The 24,043-nt window shown below is 32.8% G+C and overlaps 4 protein-coding genes across 11 annotated transcripts; 2 read left to right on the forward strand and 2 right to left on the reverse strand.

Moving 5' to 3' along the window:
• The first annotated feature begins 1,352 nt into the window (after positions 1-1,352).
• Positions 1,353-14,268, forward strand: LOC123905453. Of its 7 annotated transcripts, none has more exons than XM_045955050.1 (15): positions 1,353-1,878; positions 1,966-2,076; positions 2,161-2,295; positions 2,386-2,490; positions 3,356-3,525; positions 3,628-3,727; positions 3,947-4,619; positions 4,693-4,775; positions 6,090-6,164; positions 7,882-8,020; positions 8,147-8,224; positions 8,657-8,702; positions 8,794-8,872; positions 13,487-13,845; positions 13,929-14,174. In XM_045955050.1, the coding sequence occupies exons 1-15, from the start codon at positions 1,543-1,545 to the stop codon at positions 14,119-14,121; spliced, it is 2,682 nt and encodes an 893-aa protein (XP_045811006.1). In that variant the 5' UTR covers positions 1,353-1,542; the 3' UTR covers positions 14,122-14,174. The 7 variants fall into 7 exon arrangements, 6 of the variants coding, with proteins under 6 accessions (XP_045811006.1, XP_045811010.1, XP_045811009.1 ...); XM_045955053.1 differs by having other exon boundaries at positions 1,354-1,878; positions 3,950-4,619; positions 6,090-6,158; positions 13,929-14,268; XM_045955052.1 differs by having other exon boundaries at positions 1,355-1,878; positions 6,090-6,158; positions 13,929-14,171.
• Positions 9,420-10,021, reverse strand: LOC123905454. Its single transcript, XM_045955057.1, has 2 exons — positions 9,696-10,021; positions 9,420-9,612 (listed from the first exon to the last, which is right to left on the reverse strand). Exons 1-2 carry the CDS (start codon positions 10,019-10,021, stop codon positions 9,420-9,422), a joined length of 519 nt encoding a protein of 172 aa, XP_045811013.1.
• On the reverse strand, positions 10,332-11,166 carry LOC123905455. The gene is made up of 2 exons (XM_045955058.1): positions 10,655-11,166; positions 10,332-10,536 (listed from the first exon to the last, which is right to left on the reverse strand). The coding sequence occupies exons 1-2, from the start codon at positions 10,920-10,922 to the stop codon at positions 10,424-10,426; spliced, it is 381 nt and encodes a 126-aa protein (XP_045811014.1). The 5' UTR covers positions 10,923-11,166; the 3' UTR covers positions 10,332-10,423.
• A 6,719-nt stretch (positions 14,269-20,987) lies between the features above and the next one.
• LOC123909522 (dual-specificity RNA methyltransferase RlmN) lies at positions 20,988-24,020 on the forward strand. 2 transcript variants are annotated; one of them, XM_045960361.1, is made up of 7 exons: positions 20,988-21,509; positions 21,597-21,707; positions 21,792-21,926; positions 22,017-22,121; positions 22,985-23,154; positions 23,257-23,356; positions 23,576-24,020. In XM_045960361.1, the coding sequence occupies exons 1-7, from the start codon at positions 21,174-21,176 to the stop codon at positions 23,816-23,818; spliced, it is 1,200 nt and encodes a 399-aa protein (XP_045816317.1). In that variant the 5' UTR covers positions 20,988-21,173; the 3' UTR covers positions 23,819-24,020. The 2 variants fall into 2 exon arrangements, with proteins under 2 accessions (XP_045816317.1, XP_045816318.1); XM_045960362.1 differs by having other exon boundaries at positions 23,579-24,020.
• Positions 24,021-24,043: the final 23 nt, after the last annotated feature.

The following is a 24,043-nucleotide window of genomic DNA, read 5'->3' on the forward strand; positions in this document are numbered from 1 at the left end:
TTGAATAGAAACGTGATTTTAGTGTTAACACCTTTTCTCTAAATACTTATGGCTTCTCTTCTAGTGTTTATGTTACTGCTTATTTTTGTAAGATTTACTTCTTATATATATGCTCATATTATACTCTTTAGTAAGGATGATATTGATGATATTACAAAATTGAAATGGTAATTTTCCCAACAATTCTAAATGAAGGATCGATTTGGATACCGTCCTAGTATAAGTTATCTTCTTTTCCAATTCAAAGTACACAACAACGGTTAGTTTAGTGGTGATTGGCGCTAAACTTGATAGAGAGGACCACGGTTCGATCTCCCGCAATTGTATTTGGGATGAGATTGGAACCACGCCAGAATTCGTCCCGAAATTTGGCCTACTAAACATATTTGCTTAGACAGTTAGACTCTTCTCTATAAATATGAAAGTAACATTTAATGAATTAAAAGTTGTTAATTATTAATGAGCTTCGTCTAAGAATGAATTGGTCATTAACAAAACTACCAATAGTTAGTTGCTCTAATGGTGATTGGTGTTCGACTTGGTAGAGAGGATCACGATTCAAAACTGCGATCGGGAGGGGCTGATACCACTTGATACCAAAACTAATCCCCAAACTAAATTAAGCGGTACAGTGAGTCGGATACTAGTGATGGAAAGAAAAAAAACTCGAGTTCAATTGATTACAAAATAAAACTTAGAGTTCAATTTTTTTTTTTGTGGTTGAAGTGCAAAGAAGACTCGAAGTTCAATTTTTTTTTTTGTGGTTACAAAAAGAGGGCAGGGCTCAAAAAAGAAACTAGAACACTATGCGAACACTCTGAGGCATGCAAGCGCTAGATACATCATAAAAAATGAGACTTCAGAGTTCTCTAGGAAGACTCTCTAGAACATACAAATCAAATGAGTTCAAAGTTAGACTGAAAGTTAGAAAATGTCTAATATACACCATAAAAAATAAAATCAAAATGACATTTACAAATCTCAAAAGTTAGAAAATATTGCCACAACATTATAACCATTCAAAAATATTGCCACAATCAAGTTAAAAAATGACTAATTTTGAGAGTTTATCGTTGATTTGGATCCACAATTTTGATGTTTAATCTTTACGGTTGTATGTAGAAAATGTCTAATATCCACAAAAAAAAATCAAAATTGTCAATTGTTTAGGGTGATGAGATTTTATTGTGCCTAGGACGACATGAAGATTAAAAACAATAATTTTTAAATTTATAGAAAAATTATTTATAACTAAAATAAAAAATACTATGTATAATTATTAAAGAGACTAAGATCGATCATATTTAGTTTATTATTTATTTATTTATATTTTTTGAGAATATTTTAGTGGTGAATTGATTAATTGAATTGTACTATTTGATTTTAGGGAGAAAAAAAAAGAAGCCTCGCCCTCCCCTCCGTACAAGAGACACTTCGTCAAAGAACCCTAGCACAGCTCCGTGCGATTTTTCCCCAATTGTTTCTGGGAAACCTCTTTGAATTCACCGCCTTCACCACGTTATTCGCGTCCATTCGGTGATAATGGATAACCCTTTCAATCGCACCTATGAGAAACCCTGTGGTGAAAGCAGAATGAAAATCCGATCAGTATTCGACGGCGTTGAGTTGAGAACTGAATTCCAAAAAATTGGCATCGATTCAAAGTTCGTACCAATCATATGGAAGCATCTCTTTCTAACTCTCCGAAGTTCTAACGATTGGGATGATGATGATGAATGGGAGAAACACATTCCTTTTTTGCCATCTTCAGCCTATTCATTCCTCCGTTCCAACTTCAAAACCCCTCTCTCTTCTACTCTCCACTCCGTTTTCCACTCTTCCGATAACCTCACTTCCAAGCTCCTCATCAAACTCCAGGTATGTATCAGACGTAATCACTATTATGCTCTTATTTTCAATTTCCAATTTTAGGTTTTCATGTTGCATTTTTTTGTATTCTCTCAGAATGGTTCTTTTGTGGAAGCTGTCATTATGAGATATGATACTCGTTTGGGTAAATACGCCGGTAAACCCCGTCCCGGTGGTCTCAGAGCTACTTTGTGTATTTCTTCTCAGGTTCGTAATACTCCTTTTCTGCTTTTATCATCATCATTATTCTATGCCATCCACCAACCACAAATAATAATATGCAAATTGCAGGTTGGATGCAAAATGGGTTGCAAATTCTGTGCAACTGGAAGTATGGGATTCAAAAGTAATTTATCCTCCGGAGAAATTGTCGAACAATTGGTTCATGCATCTACTTTTGCACAAATCCGTAATGTTGTCTTCATGGTAATTGCTTGCTTTTTTAAACCCTCCTTCAGACACTCTTTACTACTAGTAAGTAAATACTTATTGTGTAATCAACTTTTTCTTTTACAGGGAATGGGAGAGCCTCTCAACAACTACTCTGCTGTCGTAGAATCTATTCGTATCATGACTGGGTCGCCATTTCAATTGTCATTAAAAAGGATTACTGTCTCAACGGTAAATTATGCACTCTTCATTTGCATTGTTTTCTATGATTTCTGACATAACTTAACTTCCATTAATTGGCTCTTGTACTGAATAAGATATACTACTTCCTTTGTTTTAGAGTATTCCAGCCAAATCATATATTCTTTATTAAGCATAGCAATTACTATTTGAGTAACATCTGAAAATTCCTCAAGGCTCTAAAGCAGATTATGTTTATACCAAGGGTTTGCGACATTAAGCCCGTTTTGATACAGGTCATAACTCATAAGGTGTTTCTTTTTTTGTAACTCATAAGGTGCTTCTATATATAAAAAACACATTTTTAAATTTTGAAGTGGTGTTTGGCATAATTTAATGTTTTTACCTTTTGACTTTTAGAAAAGCTCGCACAAGAGCTTAGGTTGAAGCTTATTTTAAAGGCTTCTCTATTCTGAACCCATGGAACAATTTTTTGAAGAGCTTATGAGCAAGTATCATCCAAACACAAAATTAACGTATCTAGAAGACCAAAACTAGCTTTTCACATTAGAACTTCTAGGAAAATGTCTTCTCCTATAAGCTCTTCTGGATAAGCTTATAAAAAAAGACATTTGCATTGTCTGTTATTGTTTTGTTAAGGATCATGCTGACTAGTGCCCATGGGGCAGAAACAAAACACGTAACTTTTGTATTGAAAATAACACGTTTTATATTTTTAAGACTTTAACTACACAAGTTCCAAGATTTTTTTTTTTTTTTTACCATATTTTGGTTCCTTAACTAGTGGCCCAGGGGGCACTAGTTAGCATTTTCCTTTTGTTAAGTATCATCTTTTGGAAAAAGGTTATTGAATGGAAGAGATTTCTGATGAAGGGTATATTTGCATCTTTAATAGGTTGGCATCATTCATGCTATCAACAAGCTTCATAATGATGTGCCTGGTTTGAATTTGGCTGTCTCACTACATGCACCGGCCCAAGACATCCGTTGCCAGATAATGCCTGCTGCCCGTGCTTTCCCTTTGGAAAAACTTATGGATTCATTGCAAGAATATAAAAGGAAAAGGTCATTATTATGTATTTATTCTACTTCTGAGTATACATAAACTTCTTTTCTTTAGTGTTGTGAACAATTTCATTGATTTTGAAGTGTCTTCGTTTATTACAGTCTGCAGAAAATATTAATTGAATACATAATGCTTGATGGTGTGAATGATGAAGAGCAGCATGCCCACCTATTAGGAAAACTGCTGGAGACATTTGAAGTGGTAAACACTCAAACTTTAATTGGTAGCAATCATCATATCAGAAATTTCTGAAGTCTGAATTTTTAAGTATTTCTTGAATTACATTTGTGGATTTCTGAAGCAAACAAAGTTTACTCAAACTTTTTTCTATGTTTGTCTTGTCTTAAACGGGATCATTAATTTTGCCATTCCTAGTTACACAGTGCTATTAACCTTTTGCATATTGTCTCAATTGTTAAGCAGGTAGTGAACTTAATACCTTTCAACTCTATTGGTACATTGAGTCAATTCAAATCTACTAGTGAGCAGAAAGTGTCTAATTTTCAGAAAATTTTACGGGGTACCTATAATATACGAACAAAAGTCCGGAAGCAAATGGGTGAGGACATAAGTGGTGCGTGCGGACAATTGGGTGACCTTTGCAGATACGTGATTGCAAACGATGAATTCGAGAATTCCGGATCTGAATCCGAGAATTCCGAGAATTCCGAACCTGAATCCGAGAATTCAGAACCTGAATCCGAAAATTCCTCTGAAACCTTATCTGAGAACGAGAATTTCGCTGAAATCATATGTGATACATACTTCGCACCCAACAAAGCTAAGGATACACATCTAGTGCAGACCGATTTTCTTGATGTTATTTTGACTTTGCTTTGGTTTGCTTCACCTTCCGATGAACGCCCGAATCATTCCTTTCAAAGGATGCTTCGGTGTCTACGTTATTTGCCTGTTGATTATCTTGCTGATGAAGCAATGGATCAGCTTACTGAGGAGGATTTAGACCTCATCCTTGTTTCGATTTCGGGAATTGAAGATTCCACCATTGAGCTTAAGGCAAATGCGATGAAATTCTATCAGCGTGCTAAGTTGAGGGTTAAGCAACAAGACCCTTATTACCCCAATGCTCATGGTAGATAATATACTTTTTTTTTTTTTTTTTTAAAAAAAATTTATTTTATCTTTAACTTCTTTTGTTGGTGTAGATCCTTCTTTGATGACGGAGATGTTGGAGAAGATTATTTGTAGATTGGATGATTATTATTCTCACCAGAAGGAGAAGCGCAAGGTATAATGCATGTCAGATCCTTTAATTGCATTTGGGTTCATGTTCTAGCATTTAGAATTTTGTCACGTTGTATAGGAAGAAAGAAATCTCTGTTGTTCCTGGCTAGGACACTTTTGTACTCCTCATGCCATATTTTAAATTGTTCTCTGGTCTGTCTTTGTTCTCATGAATCATAATTGTTCCCAGACATGTTTTTGATTGATACTTGGACAAAATTGTGAGGGGTAACGTGTTCTTGGACGTGCGCAATTTTGGTGAGAGAAGTGAATCAAGACATTTCATCAAAGAAATTATGCCAATCTGTTATGTAGTTCTTGCTGTACTAAAGAGTTTGATACTGTAGTCTGTAGCTCACTGTTTTGGCATTCAAGCTGTGTCATTTGTTAAGAAATGAAGAAGCTATATAGCTAATTTAGTAAACTAGTCAAGTAACATTGCATAAGGAGACAGTGATGAGACACTAATCATATTATTAACTTAACTGTTTGTGCTTAGTTCATCCAATTTATGCAAAAGACTTCTTTTTTCTTTTTCTTAGCTTCACTGCAAGTTTGATCATTGCATTAAATTGTTGCATAAGCTTCCCTATTTGGAGATAATAATTTTACCATCTCACAACCATGCAAAACAGGATTGGTACAGCAAATGAAAAATTACTTTTGTCTATGTTTGCTTGCTACTTGTTCTCTTTATTTGTGTTGGGTTATCCTATGTCATGAGGGCTGGATACTAGAATCAATATACCTCCATGAATCAATATTTTTCCCAAACATGCTTTTGATTGATATTTGGAAAAAATTGCGAGGGAGAAAACGGTCCTGTGTTCTGTAAATTTATTTAGGCGTTAAGTGGTTGGATACCTAGATAAAAGAGGGTTGGCTTATTTTGAACATGTTTCACTACTTGACACGAGAGCAGAAGTGAACAATTCTATGTATGTAATTTTTTAGCTACATGGCTGTGGGCTACATATGAAATGACACGAGATTATAGTATAGCACATGCGTTGTTTGGTTTCATGTAACTTAACATGGTGAATAGAAGAGAGAGTGTAGTATTTTAGATTAGTAATCAACAAAGAAGTTATTAGGCAACTTAACACAGTGAGTCGAAGAGAGAACATATTTGGTTCCTTGTATGTCTCACCTAACGAAAGCATGTCCGGTGTTATGTCCTATGTTCATGTCTATTAATGTTCATATCCTTGATGCTTGTGAAATTGCTTGTATGTTTGATTTGAGAATTTAAAATTTAAATATTTTGGACAGATCAATATGATGGTAGATGATTTTGTATTCTACTTTTTGATTATAGTTAAACCTTACAAAGGAGAGGGATGAATTGGCAGCAGCAGTGAAGAAGCTGAGTCATGACTTTGCAAAGGTGAATGTTTGTTTCATTTCTGTGCCCTGTCTTGTCTGTCTTTACTCTTCAAAATTTTCAGCTGCTTTCGTTATGCGTGCTAGAGCTTCATTAGGTTTCAATCGCTTTGGTTGTTTTACTTTTTCACAACAACATGAAATATCTGAAATGTGCTACTAGTTATCGATTAGAAAGATAGACTAGCAATATCAACTCCCTGGTTGTGATTTTATCTTCTTGAATGGTTTATTCTAATGGTATGCATCATTAGTTGGAACATGCCTCAGAATGTTACAACTTTTATACCATACTAAAAATGGAGCTTGTTCTGTGAAACTGTGTTTTTATAGTTTGAAAGAACTCATGCTAGGCCATGATTTCAGGCTAAGGGTTCATATCCTTTACCACTTCATATTATACTACTGAAAGAGGTTTGAAAAAAAATGTTGGGTGCCAATTTAAAATATAACAACTGCATGAGTATGCGATAGTCAATTATTACTGTAGATACTAATGCTCTAACTCTATCCAACAACAATGAAACACTACAAAACCAAGTTTGTTAATTACATTTTGTGTGAAGTATCTTACATGGCCATAAGCATTAGCCTCATTATGCAGGCTACATCTTAGGTGAACTCATCATGGCTTGTAAAAGTAGTAGTTGTCATAGAATTCTTTTTTATATACAACAACCAAAGCCTTATCCCACTAAGTGAGGTCGGCTACATGATCAAATTATGCCAGTGTTCTATCATAGAATTCTTTTTTGTATTATATATTTAATGATGGTGTGTGTAAGCCAATTGCAGTTCATTCATTTCCCATGGGGTGAGGTATAAGTTATAATGCTATCAATATTCATTTAGCAAAGATAGATGCTGCTGCCTTAGGTTGAAGTTGAATGCAGTGTTTGAACTTTGAAGATGGGATCAACTGATAATTGCTATTTGAAAGCATAGACTATTATTTGTGAGTGACATGGTGGACAGCAAGTTGAATATGAACCCTGTTGAGGACTGTTATGTCACACTTGAACTTCGCGTGTCCCTTTCCATTAAAGCAATATGTAACATGTGTTACAAACTTATCAGTTCAATATTTGTTGTGCAGTTACATTACATCTATAGTCCTGATTTGTCCAGCATGCATATTTATTTTGAGCATAAATTACACTATCCGACCCAAAGATATGTCCATATTGCACTACCCTCCTCTTTTCTTACACCCTCCTCCTTTCACGAATATAATTTGTTACACACATACAATTCAGTGTTTTATGATGTAAACAAACTTCTTAGGTGTGATAAATCTTAGAATTTTGGGTTGAGAGCCTAACTAAACCTTACAAAACCGGCTTGTATGGTGATGTCTGCCCAAGCTTTATAAACACTACACAAGACATGTCTTTGGGCAATGTGGGACTAAAGCCACCACCCCTCCAGTCCCAACACAAAGAAGTGAACAATTAATGACACAAGATTATAGCTAGATAGAAGAGGGTTGGCTTATTTTCAACATTTTTCGCTACTTAACACGAGAGCAGAAGTGAACAATTACTTGTATGTCATTTTTTAGCTACATGGTATAGGGCTACATATGAAATGATACAAGATTATAGTATTGCACATGCATTGCTTGGTTTAATGTAATCAGGCACTAATCTTTTCGTAGGTTTCGTTTAACATGCTAGCGAAGCGGGTTAATGTTTTAGCCAACTGATTATTTTGTTCTTTCTATGAAGGTTGAAGTGGAAGTTGAGAGACCTGGCCAGCTTAAAGCAAGCGGGATGAAGGAAATTGATTTCAAGAAGCAAGCAGAAGTAGAAACCATAGATACTAGAACCTGTGACCAAGCCGTTCCAAAGGCATACACTGAGATGGGTAATCCTCAGCTCATTGATTATTTAATTATCATTTTCATATACAGAGCCTTGTTACTTAGTTGTTTTTTCCATAACGGTACTTGTTAAAGTTGTATATGTGCATTTCTTTTCTTACTGCTTACAGATGATGATGAAAGTGGCTATACAACACATCATTCATACAGTGGCTCTTCAGATGTTGGTAAAACAATTGATGAAGAAGGTAAATGATTTTCCAAATATGTAACTGATTGTAAATCTTGCGTGCTGTTGTTCACTTCAGAATTCAGCAATGATTTTGGATATAAGTTATATCCTGCATACAAAATTAATTGGGCAAAAAATCAAACTCTAAAAATTAATGTTTAAAATTTTGGAAATGAATTATGTTCTGGCTCCTTTGGACAATCATATATAGTCCTCGGTCATATTTTGTTGGCAGGCTTATCAAATGTTCTTATATAGTGACATGTTAAGGAATTCAAAAGTATAAATTTAGTTGCATTGAAAATAGCAGTTTTTGTACTTAAGAAATTGATTATACAACTTTTGAGGTAGTTAGGGTTTTGTTCTATGTAAAGCATAAGAAAGGAGGCATGTACCTCTGCAATGTTTTTAGTTGTTAATTGCTCATAACTTTAAACTAATTGTTTAGGTCAAACACACAATATTGCTGGAATTCTGTTTTTTCGTCAAGCCAGGTGACTCTTTCTCCTTGCTTCTGCAAAGTGACTTTTCACTTCAATTTATTTAAAAAATCGATTGAGTTAATTAAACATATCACTTTTTCAGGAGTTGCCTTTCATATGAGCAATACAGTGCATTTCTTGCTACCATAAAGAAATTCGTTGCTAAGAAACAAACAAGAGAGGTAAATAAATATTGAACTGAAGTACGAGATTTTTTGAAATGTTTCCTTGTGAGACTATTTGAGAGAAATTAGAAAACAACTTATGACATGTTCATAAGTTTCTTTTTTAGCTTATATCCATTAGCTCTGCATGATTAGCTTACGAAAACAGATTATAATTTATAGGAAAACAGTTTTACTTTATCTTTTGTTATGAAAATAACTTATAATATTAATAAGCGCTTATATATGATAAGAACTAATGTTATGAGCTGCAAATTAAATGATTTATCCTAACGGAGCCTATATATGACCTATATATGAAGGGCTGTGTTTTGATGTCATAACCTTTGTTTCTTGGTTTCTTTATTCCTATTACCATTTTCAATGTTACTAATTAAATAACTCCAAATATCAGAACACCCTTATTACCATTTTCAATGTTACTAATTAAATAACTCCAAATATCAGAACAGAAGAACTCAAAATTTGTTCTGCAAGTGCTGATAAGATTGTAAAAGGCAGTGGAAATGTGCGAAACATGAGTTCAAATCTACAATATCACCTATTAAAATACCTGGTGGTCAAACACATAGCTTTGAATAGTAGCCTTATTAATAAAATGCACCAAGCTAAGATCATAATATAGCTCCAACCATTTCAAATCTTCCACTAAAAGGCGTCGTAAAACTAAGCAATCGCCAATAGTATAGTCTTTAAGAAAGATGCAGTGATCACGTAAACAAGCAGCACAAGAGTATCTGAAGACAATAAAACAAAAAAATCAAATTCAAACAAAATATTTTAGGAAGGAAAAAATTTCGTAAAAAACTAATGCACGTACTCGGATGTAGACTTCTCAATCTCTTTTATCAGCTTTTCGTTGTTCAGAAGGGCAAAAGATAAGCCTTGTAATAAGGCTTTGGAGAGATTCTGAACATTACCGATACTAGGATCCACACAGTACCATAGTGGATGCAAAGATAGACGATAAACAGTTTTCCTTTGTTGAAGTCCACGACCTTTGCAAACTTTACCAAATAATTGCCCCAAGCGTAAGGTTTCCGAAAACGTCGTGTCTGACCCTTTCCAAATTGCTTTAAGATTTTCTTCTGTCGGATATACGTTTTCCTTTTTAAGTAGAAGGAGGTTTTGCAACATAATGCTCATATCTTCAAGAATATCACTTGTGTACAGAGATAGCTGTTAATAAACTAAAATTATTAAATCAATCTTTAATGGAGAATAACTAAATATACAATTAAATGAAATTTTGTACCCTCTTATATGAGGCCTCTTGCCCACGAAGAAAAGCTTCATACATCCATATCACATCACAGTTAGCTGATAAGCCCTCAAAGCCTTCACTAACCTTTACGGATAAAGCTTTTGGATAAACAAGACATGTTATCCAATTTTTTTGTTTGGCTAGTGATAGTAGTGCACTAAAATCAGAATCTCCTATTTAAAAAATAAAAATAAATTATTATAAAAAGCAATAGTAGATTTAAGCAGTTCAGATAACGCAACATTTTCATTATAATAATCAATAGTATTCTCTCTTCTCTCGATTTAAGCAGTTTCAATACCTGTGATAAGAATGATGTTGTTTGGATTTTCATTCGATTTAAGGAGGTTCAATACATCATTGGTCAAAGCAGAATCAGCAGCCTCTCGTGCATAATCTAAATTAAATAGCATCAATTATTATTAAATGTATACAAACAAAACTATAATCAAACGTGTGTATATATATATATATATATATATATATATATATATATATTAATTATTCCATCATACCTTCACTTACTAACTTGAAAGTAACATTTGGTATTTCCTTGTATTTTTGCTTAAGAGTCGATGTATTTGCTGCGTAACTATTAATATTTATGGCTCCTCTCATTCCAGCAGCTCTCACAGATCGAGTGATGTTGTCACTTATGAGATCGAGAGATATAGTTTGGTTTTTATCTTTATGTGGATCCGGAAAATTTGGCTTTGGTGTATTTTCTAGGTCCCAGTAGATGTGTACCGGACTTAATTCATATGCAAGCTTTTCTTCATCCATAGTAACTCTCAACAATAATCAATAATGGGTACACAGAAATTCTTCCCGTAAATACTAGAAACACCAATAATCATCACCTAGTAAACACTTCCACACAAACAACAACGCAAACAAAATCTCGTCTCCTTTTTAGCCGCCGTCGAAGCACTTCTCGCGCACGCTCTTATATGAAACAAACTAGGGATTTTATTCCCTTTTGTTTCTAACTTCACGTTGACACATGTCAACATGGGTCAAGCCCATTAGTACCTTCTAACACCCCCTTTTTTATTTTGTTTCTTTTTCTTGTATTAATTAATCCGTAGGTCCCATTTAGGAAGTGAACCTATCCAACAAATTTCTCTTTTACCGGTGTTTTAAATATCTGACCGGTCATCAAACGGGATGCTGGTTTATACAAATCAGCTGCTCCTAAACCATTAATAAAACCATATTTTACAAATCAGTTTGTCCTAACCACGTTCATAAAACCATATAAATAAATAAAAGTTCCAAATTAAATTGTTTTGCAATTGAAAATAGGCTTAACTACACATTTGGTCCCTTACGTTTATTTTAGGTTTCAATTTGGTCTCTTAGGTTTAAAAAGTATCAATTTGGTCCCTTACGTTTATTTTAGGTTTCAATTTGATCATTTCCGTTAGTTTTTTCACTAACACCGTGTGAACAGTACACGTGTCAATGTGTCCAAGTGCCACGTGTTTGTCCGCGTATGCAATTTGACTGCCACATGTGACAAAATTGACGGAAAGGACTAACTTGAAACCTAAAATAAACGTAAGGGACCAAATTGATACTTTTTAAACCTAAGAGACCAAATTGAAACTTAAAATAAACGTAAGGGACCAAATTTGTAGTTAAGCCTTGAAAATAAAAACAAAAAACAAAGCAAATGGAACATAAACATGATGTTTTCATCTTGGAATTCTTATTAAGTTATGTGACTTTAGGCTTTAGAAGCTTTTTTATGGCTCGTGACCTGACCTTTTTAGCTATTCTAAAAATGAATAAACTTTCTCTATTTAAAATTAAAAAAGCATGGCCTAACCTGACCTTGGCTAGGGCGGCCTGGCCTATTCTTATGCCTAACAATCTCTAAGCAAATATTCAGAGATTCATCTCGAATTCAGATTACACAGTACAAACCATTAATAAACCAAAGTATCTCAAAATTCAGCATTTTGTCCATGCCATTCAGAAAACCACAAGATTTTATATACACAGCATGCAACAAATATTCAGAAAATGAAAATCCTAGATTAAATGTATGGATTCTCAAATTCAATGGCTAGATCAGTCCTTAGTTAGATTTTGATTCAGAAAATCGAAGAGAAATGAGTCAAACATCAGCCCAAGAATGCTGAGTTGGATCAGGAACCTACAAAATAGTCAATTAAACAACAATTAATCACTGCAAGTGATCTTCATAATATAAAAAATATATATATCCGCAGTTAACTAGATAGAAGAGTCTTTATATACAAGAACTTAGTATTAACCATAACTAAGACTGGGAACCATTAGTCAGTAAAATGAAATGTACAATAAGTAACAATGTTTTTAACCTATAGTGATTGCATTTCCATAAACCAGATTAAAACATATTCACGTATCCAAATACATTTCTATAAATTCATTGGGAAGAATATACTATTTTAGATCGCAACGGTAACAAACTGCACTTTGCAAATGACCGAACTGTAGTTAACTACCGTGGGATGGATGAAGAAAAGCTTGCATATGAATCAAGTCCGGTACACATCTACTGGGACCTAGAAAATACACCAAAGCCAAATTTTCCGGATCCACATAAAGATAAAAACCAAACTATATCTCTCGATCTCATAAGTGACAACATCACTCGATCTGTGAGAGCTGCTGGAATGAGAGGAGCCATAAATATTAATAGTTACGCAGCAAATACATCGACTCTTAAGCAAAAATACAAGGAAATACCAAATGTTACTTTCAAGTTAGTAAGTGAAGGTATGATGGAATAATTAATATATATATATATATACACACGTTTGATTATAGTTTTGTTTGTATACATTTAATAATAATTGATGCTATTTAATTTAGATTATGCACGAGAGGCTGCTGATTCTGCTTTGACCAATGATGTATTGAACCTCCTTAAATCGAATGAAAATCCAAACAACATCATTCTTATCACAGGTATTGAAACTGCTTAAATCGAGAGAAGAGAGAATACTATTGATTATTATAATGAAAATGTTGCGTTATCTGAACTGCTTAAATCTACTATTGCTTTTTATAATAATTTATTTTTATTTTTTAAATAGGAGATGCTGATTTTAGTGCACTACTATCACTAGCCAAACAAAAAAATTGGATAACATGTCTTGTTTATCCAAAAGCTTTATCCGTAAAGGTTAGTGAAGGCTTTGAGGGCTTATCAGCTAACTGTGATGTGATATGGATGTATGAAGCTTTTCTTCGTGGGCAAGAGGCCTCATATAAGAGGGTACAAAATTTCATTTAATTGTATATTTAGTTATTCTCCATTAAAGATTGATTTAATAATTTTAGTTTATTAACAGCTATCTCTGTACACAAGTGATATTCTTGAAGATATGAGCATTATGTTGCAAAACCTCCTTCTACTTAAAAACGAAAACGTATATCCGACAGAAGAAAATCTTAAAGCAATTTGGAAAGGGTCAGACACGACGTTTTCGGAAACCTTACGCTTGGGGCAATTATTTGGTAAAGTTTGCAAAGGTCGTGGACTTCAACAAAGGAAAACTGTTTATCGTCTATCTTTGCATCCACTATGGTACTGTGTGGATCCTAGTATCGGTAATGTTCAGAATCTCTCCAAAGCCTTATTACAAGGCTTATCTTTTGCCCTTCTGAACAACGAAAAGCTGATAAAAGAGATTGAGAAGTCTACATCCGAGTACGTGCATTAGTTTTTTACGAAATTTTTTCCTTCCTAAAATATTTTGTTTGAATTTGATTTTTTTGTTTTATTGTCTTCAGATACTCTTGTGCTGCTTGTTTACGTGATCACTGCATCTTTCTTAAAGACTATACTATTGGCGATTGCTTAGTTTTACGACGCCTTTTAGTGGAAGATTTGAAATGGTTGGAGCTATATTATGATCTTAGCTTGGTGCATTTTATTAATAAGGCTACTATTCAAAGCTATGTGTTTGACCACCAGGTATTTTAATAGGTGATATTGTAGATTTGAACTCATGTTTCGCACATTTCCACTGCCTTTTACAATCTTATCAGCACTTGCAGAACAAATTTTGAGTTCTTCTGTTCTGATATTTGGAGTTATTTAATTAGTAACATTGAAAATGGTAATAAGGGTGTTCTGATATTTGGAGTTATTTAATTAGTAACATTGAAAATGGTAATAGGAATAAAGAAACCAAGAAACAAAGGAATAAAAAAATAAGTTGTATTCAAGCTAAAACAAATTTCTTATGGTTTTGCTATTAAGGCCACTCCATTCCTCAGGAACTATAATTTTGGAACATTAAATAACTCCAAATTTTCAAAACAATGAAAAAAGGTGGTGTTTTTAGGAAAAAAGGGTGATGTTAACCGAAAAGTGACAGGCAGGCATAAATCAAAACACTTGCCTATAACTAACATAACATATTGTTAGGCATAGGAATAGTTGAGGCCTCCCTAGCCAAGGTCGGGTTAGGCCGTGCTTTTTTACTTTTAAATAGAGATAGTTTATTCATTTTTAAAATAGCTAAAAAAGTCAGGTCACGAGCTATAAAAAAGCTTCTAAAGTAACATTATGCAAAACTTAATAAGAATTCCAAGAAGAAAACATCATGTTTATGTTACATTTGTTATGAATAAATATAAGTCTTAGTGGATGTCCATCCTATCATTTCCATTTCATATAACTCCCACTATAGTGAGTGGACCTTAATTGCATTTGGTCTTTCACTTCCTTCTTTGTATCCTATAAATAGGACTCTTGTTATGATGTAAACACACACATGTAAAGAGAATAATACAAAGTTTCTTTATCTCTATTCTTATATTCTATAGCTTTATATGTTTATTTCTAACACGTTATCAGCACGAAGCTCTAACAACACAACTTAAGGTTTAGAAGCGAAAACAATTACTTTAAGATTATTGGCACAGTAAGTTGATCAACCCACTAAGCATGGTAATGTTTTTCTATTTTCATGGTATTTTTCATTTTTAACGGTTTATAGTTTGAACGTGAATGTGTTTTCTTTTTGCACATGCTTCCTTGATTGGTATCCTTTCATATTTTGCATCTGTTTCATAGACTTTATTGTATTTTGTGAGTTGCTACTAGAATGGATAATTTCATGGTCATCAATATTGTGAACATCATGTAGAAATTTACTTTTATATTATCAATATTATATCTGATTTATTTATTTTTGTATTGTCGATTCAAGTAATTTACTTGTTATTATCATGTTCTCTTGGCTAGTTTAATGTGGATTTTGATTTCACCAACAAACTTAATAATTCTTCATCTGAGTCTAAATCGTATTGTAGATTGCTTATTTTATCACATGTATATTTCTCAAGTCCAGTACTTATAATCCTACTTGCTAAAAAGCAAACATGAAAATTCCAGAAGAATTCGAAGTTTAGACGTTCTTGAAAAATTAGAAACTAAATTTTTGTTCTCTACAAGTCCAGAAGAACTGTAGTAAAATAAACATAAGTTATGAATTCGAAAGATTCATTATATACAAAACAAGTAAATTATGAGTCCTGAAGAACCATAATATGATACAATAGAACTATGAATCAAGAAGATTCATAAATAGTTCCAAAAAGAAAGCGTGCAAGCATTGAAATGCACTAGAAAATTTGATGCTTAAAATATAGTATTTGTTAAGCTATGATTTTTTATTTTCATAGAGAAAATGTTAATCTCGCTGATTGCGCAACAGCGCACACAATAGTTAAGAATAAATTATAATTCTCATCTTTGGGAATGAAAGAATCAAATGTGTGCACCATATTCTGGTAGCGTAAAAATGATTGAAGACTCCGGAAGAGCTAAAATATCATTATCTAGAGGAACTCAATTAAATATTGAGAAAACATTATATTCCCCAAGAGCTCATAGAATTTTAGAGTTTTAAACTATGAGCCCATTAGAGCCATAGTGTAATGTACTTTAAATAAGAATCCCGAAGATTCATAGAACAAATGAACATAGAACATGATTTACTTATTTATTTATCTTTTCAATCAAATGATGTTATTATCTTTGTAAAAAGAAATACATTATCCTGTGTCATTCTACATCATTAATATTGATTGTCAATTGGTATGAATTTTATTTACTATTGAGATATTTCCCGAAGCAAAAACTTCATCTAAGTTGTGATCTTTTATCAAAGTATGATTAAATTGTCCCAGAAAGACATGATGGTGTATACAAAATTGATTGGTGATTATCCCGAATAGATCTATGAAATCCCAAACAATGTTTATGATGATGTGGTGGAAAATGACACTTTAAGGGAAGCATATTGAGAATTCAAGTGTGATTTAGAGACTATCTTACTTTGAACTCTCTTATTTTCTCCAACTATATATTGGTATCAAAATATCAAGATAAAATGAAGAAATATGAAAATCCTTTAAGGATTCAAATTGCGAGAAAATATTATTTGAAATATTGAAGTATCTTTTATTTAATGGCAAAATTCTAGATATGGAAAATCGAATATAATTGGCATGATCGATTAGACCATCTCGAATCTTATGATGCAATCGAAGAGTATGAACATTCTTCAATAATGTCAGCATGACGTTCTACTATATTAATTTTCAATAAATTCAGGTATTCCTATTCCTAATATATTAGCTTGAAGCATGCTCGTTTGTTAATTTGACTTTCTCATTATAATTTTTAATCTTTGAATAAAGCATGTCTCGTATATAATTAATCATTAGATTAATTCAAACTAGTTTGTTTGCTTGTTTATGTTTGTCTTATGATTATGAATGATACGGTACAATATATATGTAAAACGTATTTTCCAAAATTCGTAACTTTGCCCAAATTCTATTTTTTTTTATCATCTATGTAATTCTATGGTTAACTACAGTGACGATGCGGTGATTCTATATTGATTTTCGTCTTTCTTATATGTATGCATAGTTATTGATCTATATTTAATTATGTTTTAATTTTGTAAATTTGTTTATTTTCTATTCATTTCAAAGAAATATTTTTATGCATACATGAAGGATTGCAAAAGAGATTGTTATTATATCATAAATACATAGTTTTCGAAGAACTTATGAGTTTAACTTTACTCTCTATGAATTCCGAAAGAATTCAATTATATAGTTCGTGAAGAACATAGAAATTTAATATTTGAATTCTCAAAGAATTCAATAATCTTAGTTCCTGAAGAACTTAGAAAACTAATTTTTATCCATTATGAATTTCAGAAGAATTCACCAATCTAGTTCCTAAAGAACTTAAGAAGTATCAATTATGGAAGAATTTCAATAATCATGCTTCCCTGATGGATTGCATCTACATGAATATCATATATTGAACACAAGAAATGAAGAGATGTCGAATATTTCTATATATTACGACACATGTTTTGAATAAAATAAGTGTAATGAAAAAGTTATAAACCATAAGTTTATACTACACTTATAAATATGCTAGTGCAATCAAAACCACAAATTATTGTAAACCAGAACTTTACAAAGCATATTAAATTTATTGTTGGCAATACCGGTTGGATCATCCCGGATTTATTATGATGCGAAAAAGAAATTCTATAGATATGTATCGAAGGGCCTGAAGTTCCTCCATTCTAATAATTTTTACATGTTACTAGTTCCCAAGAAAAGTTGATAAATTAAGTAAATGGGCATCTCTTATTTTTGGAAATATATGAAAAGTGATATTTGTAAATCAATACACCGATCATGATCATGTGGACCAATTAAGAATTTATAATTTTAATTGATGCATCAACTAAATGGTCACATGAATGTTTGTTGTCAACTCACAACCAGAAGTTTGTGAGATTATTTTACTAATTTGATCAAGAGCTTATTTTATAGAAAACATTTGATAAGTGTCATATGTCAGTTGAAATTGATATATCAAATATAATATGATCATACCATAAAAAGTGGACTTGAAGATCCATTCTTTAGAGGTCTAAAGTTAATTACATGACCAATACTTATGAGATCCTGACTTCTAATTTTATATTTTGGGAACATTCAAACATGTATGTCAGATATTGATTCGCATTAAGCCAACAGATTATTATAAGTTCTCCCCTAATTTACAATTGATTCGCATGATTCCCATATCAACATTTTTGGATGTGTTGTGTATGTGCAATTGCTCCAATATAATGCATTTAAACGGTTCTTAAAGAATATTGGGAAAATTTATTTGATATGATACATTATAAAGTATTTTGAGACAGAAAAATTGGAGGCCTATCTATAGCCCTGTAGGCTAATTATCAAGTGATGAATTAATTTTCCCAATATTAGGGGGAGAGAATAAGCAGCTGAAAAATATGAACTAGAAGTTCAACTTGAATCACTTGAAATAAATTATTATTATTTTTATCTCGTCTTGATCCTCTTACAAATTAGTATAAACCAGAAGTTCTAAAATAATTCATTTGGATAGTCTATGAAATTAATCAACAGCTGCTAATGCTCCGATCAAAATGGATGTCTCTGTTGGACAAGCAAGTGAAATTTAACCACACTGAAGCGTGGTAGGTCAATCGGTTCCAAAGATGAAAATTCTCAAATAAGAAAAGAAGCTAAAAAGAAAAGATGACCCAAGTGAGGATATGAAAACCTCAAAAGAGTATTTGACATAATTGAGTTTTAAGTTCCAGAAGAACTCATCAGGTACCTGAAAGATATGAAAATAAAGAGATCTCAATAAATTATGTCATGGATAAAATATGATGGAACCGAGATGAAGTCAACGTTGACATTATTTTTGCACATAATAAAGCGCTATATATGTGATAAATGACAATTTGAGGATCATAGATCAAAGTCTATTAAAGATTATAGACAACAAAATTATTAACTAGATAGGTAGACGCGATTGGTACTATTAAACTAGCTTTGCAAAGCAAAAGATTGTTGGACCAGCAGTCCATACACTTGAAGATGAAAATAATTAGTACTAATTAGTTTTCGCGCGAAAAGAAAATAATGATAAACGTCTACCATGAATTTTCAAGAGGCGTATTCACCTGGAGTGAATTCAGAACTTCTTTATAATTGATTAAGTTTAGTTGCACATATGTGTTACAATGTGTTTGAATGACTCACTTGATAATGATGATTAAATGAAAATTCCAGAAGGATTTAATTTTCGTGAGACACACATATCAAACTATTGGAGAGATGACTTAATAAACATAAATAAATCTCCTTAAATACTCGAGCAATATATATGCATATTTGTATAATATTCTTGTTGAATATTTCCAAGTGAGAAATATGAAAATAACAATTTGTTCATTTTAAGAAAATATTTGGCAATGAATTATTATATTTATGTTGATGACACAAATATCATCGAGAGACCTCTGAAGAACTCGAGATATTGTCATTTCTTACAAAATGAGTATTTGAAGAATATTTTAGAATTCGAGTGAACAATGAAGAACTAATTGGTCCTGAAGTACCACATTTTAGTTCAATTGGGGCCAAATACATTACGGACCTATTATTTGTTGTCAATATATCATAAGGTATACATTTCGTTATTTTAGATATTTGCAGGTTATTTCTCTTATACTCATAATGGTATATATCACAAACATGTACTATATGAAGAAGTAAAATCACGCATACAAGAGATTTGTAATTTTTTCTCATGAAATGATGAAGAAACTTTAGTGCTACGAAAGATGAGTCAAGGATGTGTTTTGATTGAAGTACGTGATTTATCACATACAAGAGATTTGTAATTTTTCTTCTGAAGGGTTCTTGCAACAATTCAATATGAAGATAACATTGCAAGACTACTAATTCGCGGAGTAACATAAAAGGAAGATAGAGCAAATTTTCTACAAGTCACCGCCAAGTAAACTTTTGAGCAACTACTACAAAATATTATTTGATTTTCTTCGTCTCATATATAATTGTCTTTATGAGGGGGAGACGTAAATGTGTTCTGCACTCTTTTTCCCTTCACCGTGGTTTTGTCCCATTGAGTTTTCCTGGTAAGGTTTTTAACGAGGCAGTTCAAAACACAAAGGATGTTGTACTCTTTTTCCTTCACTAGAATTTTTTCCCACTGGGTTTTTTCTAGTAAGGTTTTAACGAGGCACATCCTCGATGGACATCCAAGGGGGAGTGTTATGAATAAATATAAGTCTTAGTGGATGTCCATCCTATCCTTTCCATTTCATATAACTCCCACTATAGTGAGTGGACCTTAATTGCATTTGGTCTTTCACTTCCTTCTTTGTATCCTATAAATAGGACTCTTGTTATGATGTAAACACACACATGTAAAGAGAATAATACAAAGTTTCTTTATCTCTATTCTTATATTCTATAGCTTTATATGTTTATTTCTAACAACATTTGCTTTGTTTTTTGTTTTTATTTTCAATTGCAAAACAATTTATTTATATGGTTTTATGAATGTGGTTAGGACCAACTGATTTGTAAAATATGGTTTTGTTAATGTGGTTAGGAGCAGCCGGTTTGTAAAAACAAAATTGTGCAATATCTCTAATATACACAATTTTGATTTGGATCCACAATTTTGATGTTTAATCTTTACGGTTGTATGTAGAAAATGTCTAATATCCACCAAAAAAAAATCAAAATTGTCAATTGTTTAGGGTGATGAGATTTTATTGTGCCTAGGACGACATGAAGATTAAAAACAATAATTTTTAAATTTATAGAAAAATTATTTATAACTAAAATAAAAAATACTATGTATAATTATTAAAGAGACTAAGATCGATCATATTTAGTTTATTATTTATTTATTTATTTATATTTTTTGAGAATATTTTAGTGGTGAATTGATTAATTGAATTGTACTATTTGATTTTAGGGAGAAAAAAAAAGAAGCCTCGCCCTCCCCTCCGTACAAGAGACACTTCGTCAAAGAACCCTAGCACAGCTCCGTGCGATTTTTCCCCAATTGTTTCTGGGAAACCTCTTTGAATTCACCGCCTTCACCACGTTATTCGCGTCCATTCGGTGATAATGGATAACCCTTTCAATCGCACCTATGAGAAACCCTGTGGTGAAAGCAGAATGAAAATCCGATCAGTATTCGACGGCGTTGAGTTGAGAACTGAATTCCAAAAAATTGGCATCGATTCAAAGTTCGTACCAATCATATGGAAGCATCTCTTTCTAACTCTCCGAAGTTCTAACGATTGGGATGATGATGATGAATGGGAGAAACACATTCCTTTTTTGCCATCTTCAGCCTATTCATTCCTCCGTTCCAACTTCAAAACCCCTCTCTCTTCTACTCTCCACTCCGTTTTCCACTCTTCCGATAACCTCACTTCCAAGCTCCTCATCAAACTCCAGGTATGTATCAGACGTAATCACTATTATGCTCTTATTTTCAATTTCCAATTTTAGGTTTTCATGTTGCATTTTTTTGTATTCTCTCAGAATGGTTCTTTTGTGGAAGCTGTCATTATGAGATATGATACTCGTTTGGGTAAATACGCCGGTAAACCCCGTCCCGGTGGTCTCAGAGCTACTTTGTGTATTTCTTCTCAGGTTCGTAATACTCCTTTTATGCTTTTATCATCATCATTATTCTATGCCATCCACCAACCACAAATAATAATATGCAAATTGCAGGTTGGATGCAAAATGGGTTGCAAATTCTGTGCAACTGGAAGTATGGGATTCAAAAGTAATTTATCCTCCGGAGAAATTGTCGAACAATTGGTTCATGCATCTACTTTTGCACAAATCCGTAATGTTGTCTTCATGGTAATTGCTTGCTTTTTTAAACCCTCCTTCAGACACTCTTTACTACTAGTAAGTAAATACTTATTGTGTAATCAACTTTTTCTTTTACAGGGAATGGGAGAGCCTCTCAACAACTACTCTGCTGTCGTAGAATCTATTCGTATCATGACTGGGTCGCCATTTCAATTGTCATTAAAAAGGATTACTGTCTCAACGGTAAATTATGCACTCTTCATTTGCATTGTTTTCTATGATTTCTGACATAACTTAACTTCCATTAATTGGCTCTTGTACTGAATAAGATATACTACTTCCTTTGTTTTAGAGTATTCCAGCCAAATCATATATTCTTTATTAAGCATAGCAATTACTATTTGAGTAACATCTGAAAATTCCTCAAGGCTCTAAAGCAGATTATGTTTATACCAAGGGTTTGCGACATTAAGCCCGTTTTGATACAGGTCATAACTCATAAGGTGTTTCTTTTTTTGTAACTCATAAGGTGCTTCTATATATAAAAAACACATTTTTAAATTTTGAAGTGGTGTTTGGCATAATTTAATGTTTTTACCTTTTGACTTTTAGAAAAGCTCGCACAAGAGCTTAGGTTGAAGCTTATTTTAAAGGCTTCTCTATTCTGAACCCATGGAACAATTTTTTGAAGAGCTTATGAGCAAGTATCATCCAAACACAAAATTAACGTATCTAGAAGACCAAAACTAGCTTTTCACATTAGAACTTCTAGGAAAATGTCTTCTCCTATAAGCTCTTCTGGATAAGCTTATAAAAAAAGACATTTGCATTGTCTGTTATTGTTTTGTTAAGGATCATGCTGACTAGTGCCCATGGGGCAGAAACAAAACACGTAACTTTTGTATTGAAAATAACACGTTTTATATTTTTAAGACTTTAACTACACAAGTTCCAAGATTTTTTTTTTTTTTTACCATATTTTGGTTCCTTAACTAGTGGCCCGGGGGCACTAGTTAGCATTTTCCTTTTGTTAAGTATCATCTTTTGGAAAAAGGTTATTGAATGGAAGAGATTTCTGATGAAGGGTATATTTGCATCTTTAATAGGTTGGCATCATTCATGCTATCAACAAGCTTCATAATGATGTGCCTGGTTTGAATTTGGCTGTCTCACTACATGCACCGGCCCAAGACATCCGTTGCCAGATAATGCCTGCTGCCCGTGCTTTCCCTTTGGAAAAACTTATGGATTCATTGCAAGAATATCAAAGGAAAAGGTCATTATTATGTATTTATTCTACTTCTGAGTATACATAAACTTCTTTTCTTTAGTGTTGTGAACAATTTCATTGATTTTGAAGTGTCTTCGTTTATTACAGTCTGCAGAAAATATTAATTGAATACATAATGCTTGATGGTGTGAATGATGAAGAGCAGCATGCCCACCTATTAGGAAAACTGCTGGAGACATTTGAAGTGGTAAACACTCAAACTTTAATTGGTAGCAATCATCATATCAGAAATTTCTGAAGTCTGAATTTTTAAGTATTTCTTGAATTACATTTGTGGATTTCTGAAGCAAACAAAGTTTACTCAAACTTTTTTCTATGTTTGTCTTGTCTTAAACGGGATCATTAATTTTGCCATTCCTAGTTACACAGTGCTATTAACCTTTTGCATATTGTCTCAATTGTTAAGCAGGTAGTGAACTTAATACCTTTCAACTCTATTGGTACATTGAGTCAATTCAAATCTACTAGTGAGCAGAAAGTGTCTAATTTTCAGAAAATTTTACGGGGTACCTATAATATACGAACAACAGTCCGGAAGCAAATGGGTGAGGACATAAGTGGTGCGTGCGGACAATTGGTGGTTAACTTACCTGACAAGTCTCTTGGAAATGCTAACCCCCTAACGGATATAGAAGATCTTGTTATTTGATATTATGTATTCGTATTAGGTTCAATTTAACTTTTGGGCTGAATCTTAAAAAATTGTTTCCTTGTTTTATGTATTGTTTTGAAGTTTTTATTTTTTGACACAATGTATTGTTTTGAAGTTGAAATCTATAGAAATTAGAAGTAGAAGTCAACATGCACTTGATGAAGCACAAGTGCGCAATGAAAATCCTTGATTTGAACGAGATCTTTGGTCCTCCTAATTCTA

Source organism: Trifolium pratense, linkage group LG2 (genome assembly GCF_020283565.1).
Source record: "Trifolium pratense cultivar HEN17-A07 linkage group LG2, ARS_RC_1.1, whole genome shotgun sequence".
NCBI lineage: Eukaryota > Viridiplantae > Streptophyta > Magnoliopsida > Fabales > Fabaceae > Trifolium > Trifolium pratense.